This window comes from Agelaius phoeniceus, chromosome 20 (assembly GCF_051311805.1).
Source record: "Agelaius phoeniceus isolate bAgePho1 chromosome 20, bAgePho1.hap1, whole genome shotgun sequence".
Lineage (NCBI taxonomy): Eukaryota > Metazoa > Chordata > Aves > Passeriformes > Icteridae > Agelaius > Agelaius phoeniceus.
In genome coordinates, this window is record NC_135284.1 from 5,360,284 (window position 1) to 5,379,793 (window position 19,510).

The 19,510-nt window shown below is 47.2% G+C and overlaps 1 protein-coding gene and 1 long non-coding RNA gene across 2 annotated transcripts; one reads left to right on the forward strand and one right to left on the reverse strand.

Moving 5' to 3' along the window:
- Positions 1-7,385: 7,385 nt before the first annotated feature.
- Positions 7,386-14,219, reverse strand: LOC129129045 (uncharacterized). The gene is made up of 4 exons (XR_013184901.1): positions 14,049-14,219; positions 9,977-10,100; positions 8,519-8,610; positions 7,386-7,903 (listed from the first exon to the last, which is right to left on the reverse strand). It is a non-coding gene; the product is annotated as an uncharacterized LOC129129045 (long non-coding RNA).
- Positions 10,935-19,121, forward strand: LOC129129190 (argininosuccinate lyase-like). The gene is made up of 16 exons (XM_054646953.2): positions 10,935-11,797; positions 13,462-13,656; positions 13,762-13,845; positions 14,152-14,208; positions 14,775-14,872; positions 15,030-15,107; positions 15,364-15,441; positions 15,834-15,886; positions 16,118-16,180; positions 16,351-16,465; positions 17,085-17,169; positions 17,272-17,331; positions 17,468-17,551; positions 17,798-17,878; positions 17,971-18,077; positions 18,478-19,121. The coding sequence occupies exons 1-16, from the start codon at positions 11,780-11,782 to the stop codon at positions 18,626-18,628; spliced, it is 1,407 nt and encodes a 468-aa protein (XP_054502928.2). The 5' UTR covers positions 10,935-11,779; the 3' UTR covers positions 18,629-19,121.
- Positions 19,122-19,510: the final 389 nt, after the last annotated feature.

A 19,510-nucleotide genomic window follows, 5' to 3' on the forward strand; every position in this document is an offset into this window, starting at 1 on the left:
TCCTGCTCTCGCGTCTTGGTTCTTCACGAGTTCACCCTCCCTTTTCTCCCCAAAAAGCCACCAGCGCTGCTTTTGCCATTCCTATAACTTTTATCCTTCACACTTCAACAAGTGACTCTGAATATAACTAGAAGTCAGCAAGCAGGCAATAAAGAAACAACCAAAAGGTTAATAAAAGAACTCAGACTCACCACCCAGTGGTAAAATAGCTTAGACACTTAATAAATAAAAGTAGCTAGAAAACCAACCATGAGAAAATTGCAAGAATTTTATTCATTCTCCCTCCCTCTTCAAAGAGAGAGATCAGAAAATTACCTAGATTATTGAAATATTATAGATTGAGGGGTACGCACAAGTAGCAAAATTTGTGTATGAAAAAAATTGACAGAAGGAGATAATATAAAGCAGACCAAAGAAGATATTATTAAACTAAAAGAGTTAAGTTAAAACTAGCCTAAGTACCAGCTTTAAGCTTACCTTTGTTAGAAAAATCCTTTATCATTTATACATAAATACAGAAAATGGAGTAGCTCATAAAATTTTAATTCAAGAGTAAGGAAGAGTAAAAAAATATCTGGTAGCCTATATATCAAAGATGTTAGACTCAGTAAGCCACAGCAGAATCAAAGGACTTGTGAAGAAACCTGAGGAATGGACTATCACATTTAAACTGGGTGATACCAAACTGACTTTCCACTGGGGACTGAGTAGTAATAGTTTGGAAAAAGGCAAATGATCCAAGAAATGTACAAAGAATAACACAGAATTAAGAATTAAGACAATGCTTATACCACTGGTTTCGAGCACTGCCTGAATAAAACATCTCCTTAAGGGAGGAATACTCCAGACAGAAGGATCAAGACTGTTTTTGTGTTCTGACCTTAGCCTGAGAATTGTACAGGGGAGAAGGGGAATTACCATTTCCATCAGTAAACTTTATTTGATTCATTCCAATACTGGACATGCTAGCTGGGTTATAAGTAAATTCTTGAATTGCGAGAATAATTAATATTGTAGTTCACAAAATTTATGCTCTTATTGCAAAAAGTGTGAAAGTAATAACTTAGCTTTGGGATGGGAATTATTAGTGCCTGGTGAATGAGAGATACCTGAGGAACGGTAAGAGACCACAGTTAAAGGGTGTCCAAACCAATTTGCCTGGAAATTAGTTAAGAGAAAGTGACAAGGAAATAGAGGGCAAGACCAGATTGGCCTCTGTATTTTGCCACTGAGAAGATCAAATACACCTGATGTGGGCTGCAACCTCACAGGCCTGGGAGGTGGGAGTATAATCCATACTGGAGCTCTGTTATTCCTGTTTCTGGCACTCATTTGTTCCCTTTTCCCTTTTGGGATACCAGCAAGATCGTGTCACAACTGCTACAGAAAGCATCACAAGGAAAGAAACCAAAGTTCCTCTTTTATTACACACACCTATGTCAACAGCCACTGGTATAACCCATCCAAATTAAGAACCTGTAGGCAAAACAGAGTAAATTATTGGATTACAAGAAACTTAGGAAAATGTCGTAATAGATTGGGAATTGAATGTCCAAAAGGAGAGAGATGGATTTGTTTTAAATTTAATCTTGAAGATATGGTTCAAGATTTGGTAAAAAAACAAATAATAAACAAAAAGGTAAAACCAACACAGCAATTTAACTCTGTATTGACCCCAAATTATCAATTGAGTCGTATCACAAGACTCCAAGCAGTTATGGAGATGATAGCAAATGGAGCTGCCCAGGCTTAGAGTTATTATCAAGCCAGCTAAGCCAAACAAAACCTGTAGTGTATTAGAATAGGATGGCTTTAGACTATTTATTGGCCAAAGAAGGGGGTGTTTGTGGAAAGTTTAATATATCAGATTGTTGAAAATTGATGAGCACAGAAAAGTCATTCTAGAAAAAGCAAAAGAAATCAAAGAAGAAAAATATATATATATGCATATAATAACCGAGGTACCAGTCCAAAAATTAGAAAACAATGTTAAAACCTAGCTGGTGGGGTAATGTATTAGAAGAAATTAAGATCTTTCATTTTATGTGTTACAACTGTTTTTATATTTCTTCCTTGTGTAATCCCCTGTTTTATTTTACCAGCATAGTCCAGAAAATGCAAGTAGATAAGAAATATTGCTCAAGCCAAATGATTTACAAAGAATAAGAGTGGGGATTGTGAAAAATGCATGTATTTGATGATTGGCTTTTCAGAAATAATAAAATTAATATTCTATGTGTTGTGTTAGAAAGTAATGCTGTATTAATTCTCTTAAGTTGTGTGTTAAATATAGTTTTCGGTTACAAAAACTGTTAAAATAGAAACTATGCTATGTAAGATACTTTTTTTAAAGAAAGGACTTGCAGTGAACTAGCAGCCACAGGACACCTAAATCTGTCAGAGAAAGAGAATTTATTGCTCCATTATCAGAAGAAATGAACTTCTTCCTACCTCCAAGGTGCTGTTAGGATTAGAAGGAAGAAGTTGATGATGAGCAGACAGAATCCTGTATTTGAATGCAATTTATGCATCATGTATGAAGTATATAACTATACAACAGGCTGTTGCTTTTCAGGGTTAATCCTTTGTTAACGTGGGTCCTTTTTCAGGCTGGTGCTGCCCAGAAAAAGGTACCCAGACGTCTGTAACTCTTTGTTTTTGTTATCTCATCTTGTTCTAATTCAAATTGTCCTAATTATTATTATTCTAATTGTATTACTATTTTTATAACCATTTTATTACTATTAAACTTTCAAAAATTTCAAAAACAAGTGATTGGTGTTTTTCAAACCAGTCTGTTAGCTGAAAATTATTAAAAGATTTTTGTGAGTTTTCTAATTTTGGCATTAATGCTGTCGAATTTTCAGGATTTACTGTCTCATTTTGGATCGAGAAATCTGTCCCAAACACTGGGGGGGACTCTGGAACTGTTTGGTAACAGCTCTTTATCGAAATTCTTTTGCGTTGGGATCAAAGGGCTGGCATTTGCAGGGGCAAAAGAATTCTCTGTCTTGTACTTATTAAAGCAGCTGTCATATTCCAGCCTCCTCCTCCTCCTCCTCCTCGTCGCACGGTTTGTGTGCATGGATGTGGCTGTGCAGACGAATCGTGACACAAAGTAGTCACACTCGGTGCTAGGGGTGTGGGAGGCGAAAATGCGGAGGCACATCAGGTATCGGTTGTGCGAACTTACGCACGGCGGAGGGATCTCTCGGTGCCCGGCGGAAGGATACATGCAAGGCGCGGCAGTTTTCGCCTGCTGTGGTGCCGTGTATGGACCCAGTGGCGGCAGAAGTGGCGTGACAGGGCACAGGGATGCCGGCTGTGGCCGGACAGCGGCATGCAGCAGCTCGGAACCGGGACCGGGCTGTGCCAAAGCTCCGGCGAAAGCAGTGCGGGGCGGCGGCGGGGCCGCGGCGGGGCGGCGGCGGGGCCGCGGCGGGGCGGCGGCGGGGCGGCGGCGGGGCGGCGGCGGGGCGGCGGCGGGGCGGCGGCGGGGCCGCGGCGGGGCCGCGGCGGGGCCGCGGCGGGGCGGCGGCGGGGCCGCGGCGGTCGGGCCGTGGAATAGAACTGCGCATGCGTGCGGCTGATCCCGGAAGCAGCGCTGTGGTTCGATGAGTCGGCGCGGAGTGATATCGCTGGTGCGGCGCTTGTAGCAACTGCGCATGCGTGGGTTGAGTCACTCGGTCAGCGCGGGCAGTCATCATGGCGGACGGCCGGGCTGGGGGGTGCGGGAGGTGGCGGAGCTGCGGGAACGGGGCTGCGGCTGCGGAAGGGAACGCCGGGACGTCCGTGGTTGCAGGAGGCGGCGGAGCCGCGCCATCCAGCAACTCTGAAGCGGGAGGGTGCGGGGGGGAAGGCGCGGCTCGACCCGCCATGCAGCGGAGGCGGCAGGAGCGGGGAAGCGACCGCGGGCGGCGCTGACGGGAGGCTGCGCTGGAGGGCGCGGCGCCGGCACGGGGTGGCTGGGCGGGCTGGGGCGCCCCGGTCCCAGCGCAAGCGGTGCTGTGCCGGGACCGGGGGATGGCGCCGAAACGCCGGCAGGGACAGGGTTTGCCATGGGCGTTTCCCCTGCCGCGGGGCCCGTGGGCAGCGCGGGGTGCGCTGCGTGCGCTTAAACGCCGGGGGGAGGGGGGCGGCAACGTGCCCAAGGGACGCTGGGGACGCAGCGCGGCCGGGGCAGGCGTGCTCGGCACCGCAGATCCGGGAGCCGCAGGGGACTGCAAAGACGCAGCAGCGGCGGGACTTGGGCCACCACCGGCCCCGCTGTGTCGGCAAAGGGGGCGGGAGGGACGTGGGGGGCGGCAGGAGCGGCCGCACTCGTGGGTAACGGGGGGAAAAAAGCGGCGGGATCCGCGGGGGCGGGAGGGGGCGGGGCCGCGGTGACGCCGGTGGGCGGGCTCGTAGAGGCGGGATTAGGGGGCGGGGCCGCAGTGGCCGGGACAGCAGGGACCAAGGGGATGGCAAAGGTGGGGATGGCGAGAGCGGTGGGAGGGGCCGCGAGGTCCGGAAGGGTGGCGGGGGCGGGGTGGCAGGAGTCAGCGGGACCGCGGGTACCGGAGCCGTGGCGTCCGATGGGGGGCGTGTCCCGCTGGAGACTCGCGGCAGCAAGGGGCGGAGTCGCGGCAGGAGCAGAGCTCGGCAAGGCAGCTGCTGCGGGCATCCCCCGTGCAGCAAAGAGCTCAACCACCGCCCAGCAAGCTGGGACCAGCTCCGCGGCAGCCAAATCGCGGCGAGAGATGCTAATAAAGTGCTTTACGACACCTGTTGTGACAGTCGCGCTTTATGTCACCTTTTGCGACAGTCGCGATTTACGACACCTTTAACGACAGTCGCGCTTCACGGCAGTTTTGCGACACTCGCGCTTTACGGTACATTTCACGACAGTCGAGCCTTACGACACCTTTTGCGACAGTGCTGCTTTACGGCACCTTTTACGACAGTCGCGCTTTACGGCACCTTTTGCGACAGTCGCGCTTTACGGCAGTTTTTGCGACAGTGCTGCTTTACGGCACCTTTTACGACAGTCGCGCTTTACGGCACCTTTTACGACAGTCGCACTTTACGGCACCCTTTGCGACAGTCGCGCTTTACGGCACCTTTCACGACAGTCGCGCTTTACGGCAGTTTTGCGACAGTGCTGCTTTATGGCACCTTTCACGACAGTCGCGCTTTACGGCACCTTTTACGACAGTCGCACTTTACGGCACCTTTTGCGACAGTCGCGCTTTACGGCACCTTTTGCGACAGTCGCGCTTTACGGCACCTTTCACGACAGTCGCGCTTTACGGCAGTTTTGCGACAGTGCTGCTTTATGGCACCTTTCACGACAGTCGCGCTTTACGGCACCTTTTGCGACAGTGCTGCTTTACGGCAGTTTTGCGACAGTGTCGCTTTACGGCACCTTTCACGACAGTCGCTCTTTACGGCACTCTTTATGACAGTGTTGCTTTACGGCACCTTTTGCGACAGTCGCGCTTTACGGCAGTTTTGCGACAGTCGCGCTTTACGGCACCCTTTACGACAGTGTTGCTTTACGGCAGTTTTGCGACAGTCGCGCTGTGTCTCACCTTTCACGACAGTCACGCTTTACGGCACTGCCTTTTATGGCACTTTGACGGTACTTTACAGCACTTTACGATTTTAATTTTCTTTTTCATTTATTTTTAATTAATTTAATTTCTTTATTTTTTTATTTAGTTTTTATTTTTATTTTTAATTTTTTAAAGCTTTTCGTTTTACTTTTTGAATTTTATTTTAATTTAATTTTTAGTTTTAATTTTTCTATTTTTAATGCATTTATTTTATGTTTTTAGTTTTATTTTTTATTTAAATTTTATTTATATTTTTAATTGTTTAATGCTTTTTATTTTTTAATTTTATTTTTATTTAAATTTTTTTAATTTTTCTCTTTTTAAAGCATTTATTTTACTTTTAAAATTTTATTTTAAATTAATTTTTATTTATAATTTTTCTCTTTTTAAAGCATTCATTTTATTTTTTTTAATTTTCATTTTTAATTTTTCTATTTTTAAAGCTTTTTCTGTTTGATTTTATTTTTAATTTTGAATTAATTTTTAATTTTTAATTTTTCTATTTTAAAGCATTTATTTTAATTTTTTAATTTTATTTTTAATTTAATTTTTATTTTTAATTTTTTTATTTTTAAACCTTTTTATTTTGTTTTTTTATTTTGTTTTTTATTTATTTTTATTTTTAATGCTTATATTTTTAAAGCATTTATTTTTTTAATTTTATTTTTAATTTAATTTTTCTTTTTAATTTCTCTATTTTTAAAGCTTTTTATTTTATTTTTTAAATTTTATTTTTATTTAATTTTTATTTTTAATTTTTCTCTTTTTAAAGCTTTTTTTTATTTTTTAATTTTGTTTTTTATTTAATTTTTTATTTTTAATTTTTCTATTTTTAAAACATTTATTTTATTTTTTAATTTTATTTTTTAATTTTATTTTTTATTTAATTTTTATTTTTAATTTCTCTATTTTTACAGCTTTTTATTTTTTTAATTTTATTTTTATTTAATTTTTATTTTTAATTTTTCTCTTTTTTAAAGCATTTATTTTATTTTTTTATTTTGTTTTTTATTTAATTTTTTATTTTTAATTTTTCTATTTTTAAAGTATTTTATTTTTTAATTTTATTTTTTATTTAATTTTTATTTTTAATTTTTCTATTTTTAAAGCTTTTTATTTTATTTTATTTGGTGCTGCCCAGACCAGCTCAAGCTGGTGATTGTGGTGGTGTTTGAGGATCTTGCATTACGGCACTACCTTTTATGGACTTTTTACAGCACTTTACATTTTTTATTTTATTTTTCATTTATTTTAAATAATTTTGTTATTTTTAATTTTTCTATTTTTAAAGCTTTTTATTTTATTTTTTTAATTTTGGTTTTTTTATTTTTAATTTTTCTATTTTTAAAACATTTATTTTAATTTTTTAATTTTATTTTTCATTTAATTTTTATTTTCAATTTTTCTATTTTTAAAGCTTTTTATTTTTTTAATTTTATTTAATTTTTTTACATTTTTCTATTTTTAAAGCATTTATTTTATTTTTTTATTTTGTTTTTTATTTAATTTTTTATTTTTAATTTTTCTATTTTTAAAGTATTTTATTTTTTATTTAATTTTTATTTTAAATTTTTCTATTTTTAAAGCTTTTTATTTTTTTAATTTTATTTTTATTTAATTTTTTTACATTTTTCTATTTTTAAAGCATTTATTTTATTTTTTTAATTTTGTTTTTTATTTAATTTTTATTTTCAATTTTTCTATTTTTAAAGCATTTTATTTTTTTAATTTTATTTTTATTTAATTTTTATGTTTAATTTTTCTATTTTTAAAGCTTTTTATTTTATTTGGTGCTGCCCAGACCAATTGAAGCTGGTGATTGTGGTGATGTTTGAGGGTCCCCAGGACAAGGGAAGAGACGAGAATCTTGACTCCACCTTTCAGAAGGCTGAAATATTATTTTATGATCTCTATTATATTAAAAGAAAATGAGATATTAGAACTGTACTAAAAGAGCAAGGAGACATCAGAAAGCTGGAAAGGAATGAATAATAAAAACCTGGGACTGCTCACAGCCCCGACACAGCTGGACCATGATTGGTCATCAAGTAGAAACAATGCACAGGACACTAATCCAAGATGCCCCTGTTGCTAAACCATCTCCAGCCCACACTCCACAGCCAGCAGATCCTTATTGGTTCCATTTCTGTTCTGAGGCTTCTCAGGAGAAAAATCCCAGCAAAAGGATTTTCATCAAACACGTCAGTGCCAGGTGATGGCACAGGCAGCATCGGCCGGCCGAGGTCACTGTGTCATCCCTGCCAGCCCAGGTGTCACAGCAATAGGAGAGAGTTCAGCCTGTGCTCACCCTGCAATACAGAGCAATACAACACAACACACATATTAACACAAGATTATGACCTTTTTCTATTTTCATTACATGTGGATTTATTGTTACAGGAAACCCAGAACAACAAAAGCACCCAAAAACCAGCACTCATCTACCATTAACACCCCCTTCAGATGACACACAAACTCACCATCCCTCCCATCACAACTGCTAAATTACACCCCAGCAATCATTGGTCCTCAGGAACGTGGTTCCCGGCAGCCTCCAAAAAATCCTCCTGCCTGACCAAAACCCCGGTCCCTGGACGGTCTGCACCCAAACTTTGGCGATGAACGTCACCTCGCAGACTGACCGGGACCAAGGATAAAAAACCCAGCTGGGGGGGAAAAAAAAAAGAAAAAAAAACAAACCCAGCTGGGGATCTTTTATTCTAAATTTAAAAATGAGTTGAAAAACTTGAAAAGCAAAAGTCACACAGACAAGGTTAAATCCAGTAAAAGTCACACACACAAGGTTAAATCCAGTCAGCATGCACTGACACACGCAGAGACGAGCAGACACAGACAGACACAGGCACGTGCTCTCACACATGCTCACACGCTCTTCCCAGTTAAACGTTCCCTGCGGCCCTTACTCGAGACATAAATGAAGAACGTGCTTCACACATCTGGCTGCACTCCTTGACATCAAATGGCAGATTCTGGGGAAATCAGTGGCCTCAGGGACCTGTGAGACAACAGGAAGCAGTCAACGAGTGGCTATCTGACAGCTAGGACTTGTCCCTGCTCTGGACCAATAAATTTTCTACCCAAAATCCCATAAAAGACAGATGAACAGTAAAGTTTTTAGAACTGTTCTACCTAATGTGACAATGTGCCAGGGCAGGGCAGCTCCAACCATAAGTGGTACAACATGAGTACACACAATACAAGCCAACGCATACAGTGCAAGTGTACATAGAGTGTAGGTACATACAGTGTAAGCCAGCATAGGTACACGCAGTGTAAGTACATACAGTGTAAGTCAGCATAGGTACACACAGTGTAAGTACATACAGTGTAAGCCAGCATAGGTACACGCAGTGTAAGTACATACAGTGTAAGCCAGCATAGGTACACGCAGTGTAAGTACATACAGTATAAGCCAGCATAGGTACACTCAGTGTAAGTACATACAGTATAAGCCAGCATAGGTACACGCAGTGTAAGTACATACAGTATAAGCCAGCATAGGTACACGCAGTGTAAGTACATACAGTATAAGCCAGCATAGGTACACGCAGTGTAAGTACATACAGTATAAGCCAGCATAGGTACACACAATATAGGTACATACAATATAAGCCAGGACTTGAGGTAACTCTCTGGAAGATACTAATTCTTGAGCCCTATACCCTTTGAGAAGATGGAACCTATAGAAGTACTGCAGTCACATGAGGAGGGTGTAAGACGCTTCCTCCAGAAGTCCAAGAGAATGGCATGGAAAAAAAGACACTACCAAAGTAGTGAGAAGGAAGACAGATGAGAACATCTTGTCCCCTGGAGTTAATAAACACTGGGGTGTCTGTAGTTCACTGAAATCCTGCTCTTGTGTCTTGGTTCTTTGGGGTGAGGATGGGCTGAGCTCAGCCCAGGTTTGGAAGGGTGTGGGCTCTCCTCCCTTCCTGCAGGGGATGTGTCTCTTGCAGGGGAGGCTGGCAGATGGGGATTGTCCCTTCTTACTCAGCAAAATTCCTTTCCCACCCCAGCCTTTCAAAGCTGGAGTTTTGCTCAGCCCCTTGTCCCCATGCTGAGGCAGCAGCACGTTGTTGACTCAGAGCTGCAGGTCTGGAACACACAGGGAACAGAAATAACAAAGGTGTTGCCTCACCAACTTTGGGGCAAGGGCTGCAGCACAGACAGGACAAACTGTCTGCAGCTCAATCTCCAGCCAAAGTGCTTGCACCTTTGGAGCATTTGTGCTTTTAACACATGGAAGAAGGATCAGCAACAGCAAAATTCCCTTTTACCAACTTCTCACCACTCAGTCTCTCCTTATTCTGGCTGTAAAACAAATCCATTCACTTGGCATTTAAACAGCACATTTCAATTACCTTTCCACAAACCTGTTTGGTGTTTGCTCCCTTCCTTCCTGCTGTGTTCCTGTTTTGGCCCATGTCTCACTCTCCAGACTGGTCACCTGGCCAGGAAATCACTTTTGCACTCTCAGCTGCCAGGCTAAAGGAACAAGAAAGCCACAGGTAACACCAGTGCTCAACACCTGCAGTCAGAAGAACAGAGATTTCCCCCTCACAGTTCTTTTTCCTCCCATAAACTTTCTTGATTCATGCCACTCCCCTTATTTTTCCTGTTTGTATCTTCTGGTTCCTTCTCTTCAGATCCTCAGCTGAGCAGATTTTCTCTTGCTCCCAGCAGCAAAAGTCTGGCATTGTCCCTCATGGTGGCACAGAGCCAAAATGAAAGGAAAGGGGAAGCAGCAGACTACCACATTTTAGTCTCTTACTTAAATAAGCAGTTTACAGTCACTGGTACTCCCCACCCATCTACCCTTTTCTTAAAATTGTGAAATATTTCAGATTGGAGGGGCCTGTGGAGCTCCACAGACATTACAGAGTGTGGTCCTTCAGATTTTCACCACCACCCTCCTCTGACTCACTGGGATTTGGGTTTGGTCTCAACGCCCTGCTCATTACAGGCCACAGGAAGGTGCTTGATCCAGGAATTCACTTAGGCTGATTATCAGCTGGCTCATTCTGGATGTGAATCTCGTGCTCACCATTCTTCCAAACCCTCAGCAACCTCCTGTCAAGGCTGGAGTATGGACATCCATAAAGGATGAACATGAAAAAAGGAAACATTACAAGTGAGGAACTCCAGAAGGAGAAGGAGCCTGGCAACAAAATGGTCCAGAGTTTTTCTCAGTGCAGACAGTGTGATGGTCTGTGCATTCTTAAGCCTGCAAGTCTGAAGGAGAAAAATAAATAATCATGGGTGGAAATGTTTGAGAAGCAGTGAATTAATTGGTGGAAATGTTTGAGAAGCAGTGAATTAATTGGTGGCTACATAGAGAGTCTGAGCCTTGCTCCGGATGGATACTGAGGGCACTACACGGGAAATGCAGCTCGAAAGGACCTTGTGGGGCCGCCAGAGGCAGCTGGGTGTCACCGGCAGTGTCCTGCTGCTCCAGACAAGAACCCGAGGACCTGGATTAGGCTCCATCCCAGCTGTATGACACCAAGGCTGGTTAAAGGACAGCAAACCCCGACAGGGGACAGGAAAGCGGGGATGCCGTTCCTCAGTGTGCTGTGAGGCACAGGGACAAGCCCGTGCCGCTGCTCAGCAGGACCAGGAGCGGGGCTGGCCCGGGGACTCCCCGCCCCGGCGGGCGGGACGAGCTGCGGGGCGCCGGGAGCGCGGCGGGATTGGAGCTGGGACCGGGACCGGGACCGGGAATCCAGCTGGGATCGGGACCGGGGCTGGGATCGGGACCAGGAATCCAGCTGGGATCGGGACCAGGATTGCAGCTGGGATCGGCACCGAGATTGGAGCTGGGATAGGAATTGGAGCTGAAATCAGGATCGGGACAGAGCTGGGATCGGAACCGGAGCTGGGTTTGGGATCGGGGCCGAGACCGTGACTGGATTCGGGGTTGGAGCTGTGATCGGGACCAGAGCCGGGACTGGGACCGGAGCTGGGATTCTGACTGTGACCAGGATCGGGATCGGGACCGGAGCTGGGACGGGGACCGGGATTAGAGCTGGGATCAGAACCGGGAGTGGATCCGGTATCGGAGTCGTGACTGTGACCAGGAGCGGGACCAGGACCGTGCCCAGAGCCGCCCCGCAGCGTCCCCGGCCCGCAGCGCCCCCGGCGCACACGGAGCCGGCCCGGCCGCGATGGCAGCAGCAGCCGAGGTGAGCGAACTTTGCATCCCGGCGGTGTCGGGGGTGCTCAGCCGAGCGGAGCTGACCCGGGGCCTCCGCGTTCTTGCCTCTGTCTCCTGGGAAAGGCCGATCCTTGTGCCTGGCACTCGTGCTCAGGCACTTCCCAGCAGCTTGTGCAAACAAACACTGCTCGGCACAAAAGCTGCATTTTCAGTTTCCTTCCCTGCCCAGACGTCACCGGGCATCGTGGCGAGTTCACTTTCCGCTCTCCAAATCGCTGCTCCACGTTCCCGGCAGTGTTTGTCATTGCCAGGCTGCACAGCCACTGCTCCAAAGAGTCCTGGAGATGTCCAAAATGAACCTTTCAGCTTTGATTTCTGGATTGTAAATGTGTATGTTACAATGTTTCTGCTGACACCCTTCTTGCTTTGATGGGAAGCTTTAAATACCTGGATACTCCTGATCCCCAGTCAAGTGCTGAGGCTCTGGAATGGCCTTTAATTTAGCATTCATTTTGCTCCTGGGTGCACCAAATGAGTGTTGAGGAGCTCTAACACTTTTTTAATTCTGATTCCCCTCCCTGTCCTCCCTCAGCTTTCTAACAAAGCTGCCTTTTACACATGGCTACTCCTGACCTCTGCACGCTCTCTCCTGTTGTCCTTCCATGCACAGGGACATGGAAACAGTCACCAGGGAAAACTTTTTTAAGGTTACTCAACAGTGTTTTGTCTGGCTGGTAAAGCCCTGGCACAGATCAGCTTCCAGCTCCTTGCTGTCCATGGTAGTTATAGTGACCAGCATGAGAAGAAACTTGGCCAGTGGTGATTAAAAAATCGAGTAGATTAGTAATTATCCACTCTGCAATGCAGCTGTATTTAGTCCCTTCCTTCAATTCCTTTTTGTGTCTGGTAGCACTGGAAAGTTGTTTTTGAAATCTTGGATAAATTGTCTCTGCCCAAGTAAAATTCTTACCCACTTCAGTGCAAGCCTGGCAGAATGAAAACTTCTTGGATTGTCTTACCTGGGCAAGAAAAAATCTTCTGAGCTGACACAGCTCAGGTGAGGCCAGGCAGGCTCTGAATCACTGCTGGAGAAGCTCCCACACAACACACACCCCACACACCCTGCTGTGGGCACAGCTGAACCCTGCACGAGCCTTTGGGCACGGGCTGAAGTGGGTGACACATTCCAGGGGGTGAGGTCACCACAGGAATACTGGCTTGGATAGGAAAACTCCACTTTTGCTTCAGTGCTGAAACACAGCTCTTTGTCAGTCAAAGAAGAATCTGTTAGTTAAACAGCACCAAAAGGATTTAGAGGATATTAATTTCACTCTAATCCTACTGACTGTTTAGTTTCTCCTCCCTTTACAAGGCCTCAAAACAGAAATCTGTGCTGGTCTTGCTTTGTTCCCTGATATCAATTTCAAGGACTCCCAGCAGAGTCTGCAAATGTAAAATATCTTGGAGGGTTCCTGGGCCAGATCTCAGGAACACTGACAGTGATGTGTTCTCCAGCTCTTCCACCACTTGCCAGAGGTCCTGAAGTCCAGGGGACTTTCTGGTCAGTGCTGTCCCACAGAAAGGAGTTGAGCATGGGCTCTGTATCAGACAAATGGAGCACAGGATGTCATTTACTGCACAGGATTTATCTGGAGTCATTAGGCCTCTTTAATTGGCTATTTTCTCTCTCAGGGGAATAAGCTTTGGGGTGGAAGATTCAGTGGAAGCACAGATCCCATCATGGAGATGCTCAATGCTTCCATCAGCTATGACCAGAGGCTGGCTGAGGTGGACATCCAGGGGAGCATGGCTTATGCCAAAGCCTTGGAGAAATCTGGGATCCTGTCTAAAGCTGAGCTGGAGAAGATCCTGGGAGGCCTGGAAAAGGTAATTTCTCTCATTCAAAAACCTCAGGTGAATGAATAGCTCCTGAGAGCAGCCTCCCTGGATTTGGTAGCTCCTGTGGCTGACTGGTGTTTGTGCTGCTTGCAGATCTCTGAGGAATGGTCCAAGGGAGTCTTTGGTGTGATCCAGACTGATGAGGACATCCACACTGCCAACGAGCGCAGGCTGAAGGTTTGGCTCCTCCAGCCTCCTCTTCCTGATCCTCTGCCTTGACATTCAGGCCTTGTCCCTCTGTCCCTCTGGGGAATCCCTTTAGAGCTGCTGGCACTGAACCCCCTGAGGCACAGCCAAGGGTCTCCAAGCCCCCTTTTGGGGCTGTACAAGCCCAGAACCCAAAGCTGCCCTTCCCCAGAACACATCCCAGGGTTACTCACAGGATCCTGGAGCTGAGTCCCTTCCAGGCAGGGAGATGTGCTCCTGTGGATTGTCCTGTTTAGAACACAGAGATGCTGACAGAAATCCTGCTCTTGTCTTCAGGAGCTGATTGGAGATGTAGCTGGGAAGTTGCACACTGGCAGAAGCAGGAATGATCAGGTATGGACAGAATATTTTCTTCTTCTTTTGTATTCCTCCACCTCAATTCTTTAATTCAATATTTTTATGCCATCTCTCTCATGCCCTGACACACTCCAGCCTGAATTCCCTTTAAATTAAAGATGGCTTAAACTAATGATGCTGCAGTGACTCATCCACCCAGGGGAGTGGGATCTGCAGGGCTGCATCCTGCTGGTAAAAGGCCACAAAATTCCACTGACATCTCTGAAAGCCTTCAGAACCCCTGACTCTGCTGGCTGGGTGATCTTTCAGGATCAGTCTTCCTCAGGATGATCAACTTGTGTTGGTTGGTTGGGAATTTTCTGCTTCAAATTTGACAATATCTGAGAAGCCCACTGAAAATAACAGATTTTGGTTCTGTCCATGGAAAGCAGCAGCAGCTTTCACAAATCAGTGACCAGGGATGCATCCCACAGGAGGAAGATTTCCCTTCCCATCACACAGAACCAGGAGGGGATAATGGTGCCAGGGGGTTGTGCTGAGCAATATTTGGTCACTAAATCTGTCCTGTTGTGCTTGGCCTGGCTGTGGCCAATCCCCCACAGGTTGTGACTGATCTGAAGCTGTTCATGAAGAATTCCCTCTCCATCATCTCCACGCACCTCCTGCGGCTCATTGAGACCCTGGTGGAACGTGCTGCCATGTGAGTCCTTTCCCTCAGTCCCTGTTTTCCATAACTTTGGCTTTTTTGGGGCAGGACACCCCTAGGCTTGTTGTGTGACTGTGCAGCTGCAGGATCTTCTGTGTCCCTGTCCTTCCTGCTGTCCCTGCTGCTCACCTCTCTGTCCCTTCCCTCCCAGAGAAATCGATGTGATCCTGCCTGGCTACACCCACCTGCAGAAAGCTCAGCCCATCCGATGGAGCCAGTTCTTGCTCAGGTGAGCACCTCCCACCCTCCCCACCCTCGGGGCCCTGCTCTGCTGAGGGGACAGCCAGGGCTGGGGACAACCCCGAGGGAGCCCTGCAAACTGGAACAGGAACTCCCTGTGTGGCTCTGACCAGCTGGGAATCCAAACATGGATTGGACAACTCCCTGTTCTCCACCCTTTGGCCATTCTCACCTCCTGGAGTGGGATGTTCCATTTCCATTTTCCAGCTTCATCTCCCTGTTCCATCTCTCTTGTCCTTTCCCAGCCATGCTGTTGCTCTGACCCGTGATTCTGAGCGCCTGGGAGAGGTGAAGAGGAGGATCAATGTCTTGCCTTTGGGAAGGTAAAGTTCATTTTTTATTGTGATCCTCAGCCATCACTTTGCTCTGAGATAAAGACAAGAGGCAGATCTGTCCATCCCCTGAGCCATTGGGGTTTCTAGTCCATGGACACTGCACCCCAGTTTGCCTCTCCAAAGACTCTCACCATAGAAATACTTCTCTATTTCTTGAAAATCAAGGATTACAAGGCTTCAATTAAGAAAATCTTCCTCTTTTGGAGGGAAAATCTGGTTTAGTCCAGAGTTCAGGGTTTGATGAGCCTCAGGCCACACTGTGAAATCAAAGTGAACTGGGGGAGGGAAATGTTCAGACAGGTGTCATCACTAGAGCTCAGTTTTGGTCAGATATCAGTTTGGATATCATGGGTGAGTTCTGGTTCTTTCTCCCCTGGCAGTGGAGCTCTGGCTGGAAACCCCCTGGGAATCGACAGAGAGCTGCTGTGCAGTGGTAAATGTTATCCTTTTAATAAAAAATAATAGAAAATGATTACTCATAATATCTGGGATTTTGGGAAGCATCAGCACATTGTCCTAATGTTATTTGGATGTGCTGCAGCACTTGAACAAGGGGGTGGAGGGAAATGAAAAGATAAAAAGTCACCTCCTCTGGGGCAGCCTGGTGCATTCAGGCTCCTGCCAGGGCCAGTGTGAGCTCCTGTGTCCATCCCCTTGCTTGCAGAGCTGGACTTTGCCTCCATCAGCCTGAACAGCATGGATGCCGTCAGCGAGAGGGACTTTGTGGGTAAGCACAGCCAAAGCTTCCCAGCATGGGGGGAAGCAGCTCCTGACACCTTTCCAGTTCCCTTCCTTCATAAGGGACTGAAATCCATCACTAGGATGTAAAGCCCCAGTCAGGGCTCCCTGGCTTGTCCAAGCACTTTTTCCCCTCCTGATTTCCTGCCTTCCCTGCAGTGGAATTCCTCTCTGCTGCCACCCTGCTGATGATCCACCTCAGCAAGATGGCTGAGGATCTCATCATCTACAGCACCAGCGAGTTTGGCTTCCTGACCCTCTCTGATGCCTACAGGTCGGTCTCAGCTCTGGGCAGGGAGCTCCTCCCTCAGCCTCTCCTCCTCAGCTCCCTGTGCTGGGTGAGGCAGTGCTTGGGGTCTGTCTGTGCACGAGGCTGACCCAGCACCAAGAGCCTGGCACAAAGGCAGCCTCAGGGTGAATATTCCTCAGCAATGGACACTAATTTGTGATTCCCTCAACTCAGCCAAGCCTGTGTTCAGTCCAGCTCCTGTCCAGGACCTGCTGGCAGAGAGAACTTCCTCCTGTGCTGGGAATGCTGCCAGAGGCCTTCCTTGCCTGGCTGGGTTTGCAATCCCAACAGACTCCTTGTCTGCAGGGTGGCACAGCCACAGCCCTCCCTCCATGAAGTTGCACTAATACTTAGTCTGACCTGCTGATATGACCCTGGAGGGGGAGGCCCCTTCTAAGTTTCTCTGTGAGAGGTGGGACAGTGTGGGAGCTCCAGACAAGGTGCAAAATCAAAGAGCAACTCAGTCAGTTCACTGACTTCCTTCACCCTAAACACAAATACAGTGAAGAGGGTCCTACATGTTCCTTTTATAGGGCTGGGTCAGTGATGATGAGTGTGTATGGATGAAGGTTTTGCTCACCAGTGCACTCCATGTCCCACCCAGCACTGGCAGCAGCCTGATGCCTCAGAAGAAGAACCCTGACAGTCTGGAGCTGATCCGCAGCAAAGCCGGGCGAGTGTTCGGACGGGTGAGCCCCAAAAAGGAGGAGGAGGAGGGAGAGGAAACTGCTCCTGTTGGGGCTGGACAATCTCCTGTGGCTCACTCCCTGCCTCTGCTGTTCCCTCTGCAGTTGGCTGCAATTCTGATGGTCCTCAAAGGACTCCCGAGCACCTACAACAAGGACCTGCAGGTAGAGCCCTTGTTCCTCTCCACAGCATCTCTCCTGCTGGCTGGAGGAGTCAGCAGAGCTGGGCTGCTCAGCCTGGGGGGTTTTTGGGCTGCACTCAGGCTGGCTCAGAGCCATTTCCATCACTGTTCCACCACAGGAGGACAAGGAGGCTGTCTTTGATGTCGTGGACACCCTGAATGCTGTGCTCCAGGTTGCCACTGGAGTGATTTCCACCCTCCAGGTAAGGATTCTTCTCATCCTCTCACTGTTCAATATTATCATGGTGCATATTGTGTGAGTAACACAGCTCCAGATTGCTCCCAAATAAAAACTCTTCAGTGCCTCACCCACACTGCTCATTTTGGTCCCCTCTGCCAGCTGCTCAGAGCATTCTCTTAGAGCTCCAGATGAATTCCCCTCACCCTGCCACTAACATGCCCCAAGGAGGAGCTGATGGGAACGTGTCCCTGGGATTCTCCTCCTGCAGATCAACAAGGAGAGCATGGAGAGGGCGCTGAACCCAGAGATGTTGGCTACGGACCTGGCTCTGTACCTGGTTCGGAAGGGAGTAAGTGCCAGAGGGAGAGCTGGAGCTGGGATTTCTTTGGATGCAGAGGAACTGAGCTGAGTCCCCTCTGCTCTGTCCCCTTCCCCTTGCAGATGCCCTTCAGACAAGCCCACGTGGCCTCTGGCAAGGCTGTCCAGCTGGCTGAGACCAAAGGCATCACCATCAACCACCTCAGCCTGGAGGAGCTGCAGAACATCAGGTTTGTACCTCTGTTATTTCATTTCCCTGCACAGACAGGGCTCAGCCTCCCTGATCTGCCTTCCCCAAAGTGCCTGGGCCGGGCAGCACCTCAACATTTCTGAGGTGACAGAATATCCCTGAATATCCCAGCTGCTCCTGCTGGGGCTGAAACACTGGGGAGGGACAATTCCAGCAGAGTGGAATGGGCATGGGCAGGAGGGAAGGGCTGGGAGACACCTCTGCCCTGAGCAGGAAGCCCCCAGAGGGGTTTGGCTCTGAAGTTCCTCGGTGTCCCCATGGAGCCAGCAGAAGCTCAGGAGCGTTTCCCCTGGGGCAAAGGCTCCATCCTCACTCCCTGAGCCTCTCCCCGGGCTCTGGGCACGGGGAGCAGCCCCTGAGAGCCCCCGCTGTGCCCCCAGCCCCCTGTTTGGCAGCGACGTGGCGCAGGTGTTCAGCGTGCTGAGCAGCGTGGAGCAGTACACGGCCGCGGGCGGCACCGCCAAGAGCAGCGTCTCCGCCCAGATCGAGCAGCTGCGGGAGCTGCTCAAGAGGCTCAAGGAGCAGGCTTAGAGTGTGGGGAGAGATCCCGTGCCACTGGTCTGGAGTTCACTGAAATCCTGCTCTCGTGTCTTGGTTCTTCAAGAGTTCACCCTCCCTTTTCTCCCCCAGAAGCCACCAGCGCTCCTTTTGCCATTTCCTATAACTTTTAACCTTCACACTTCTGAATATAAATAGAAGTAAGCAAGCAGGCAATAAAGAAACAACCAAAACTAAGCAAGCAACGATAATAAACCTAAGCTGCGCTTAAGGGGAGGTTTAGGTTGGACGTCAGGCGGAATTTTTCCCAGAAAGAGTGACCAAACATCAGAACGGGTTGTGCAGGGAGGTGGAATCACCATCCCTGGAGGTGTTTAAGGTAAGAATTTATGTGGCACTCAGTGCCCTGATGTGGGTGACAGGGGCGTGTTGGGTCACAGGTTGGACTTGGTGACCTCAGAGGCCTTTTCCAACCTAAATGATTCTGTGTCAAACAAACAAACAAATAAATAAATAGTGTAAATAAGTAAGCAAATGAATAAATAAGTAAAAGTAGGTGATAAATACATTTAAACACCTAAATAATAAATAAGATAGGAGGGGAGGGGACCACTCGCCTCTCGATGAAATCCAGCTATCCAGAGCCTGAAAGTTCCTGGAGGCGCCTTTACACCGGGACACTGGTGGCTTTGTCCGGTGGGACACAGCCTGTCGGGCTCTGCAGTCGCTCATCGCGCTGGGGCGGGACCGGGACCGTGACAGTGATCGGGACCGTGACAGGGATCGTGACAGGACCGGGATCGCGACAGGGATCGGGACCGTGACAGGGATCGTGACAGGATCGGGATCGTGACAGGGACAGGAACCGGGCGCCCCTCAGCCTCGGCCCCGCCCCTCAGCCGCGGCCCCGCCCCT

Coding starts and splice junctions, on each gene's coding strand:
- LOC129129190 (XM_054646953.2), top strand. Junction 13,657..13,761: donor TCCTGGGAGGCCTGGAAAAG/GTAATTTCTCTC, acceptor TGCTGCTTGCAG/ATCTCTGAGGAATGGTCCAA. Junction 14,873..15,029: donor CTGGTGGAACGTGCTGCCAT/GTGAGTCCTTTC, acceptor CTTCCCTCCCAG/AGAAATCGATGTGATCCTGC.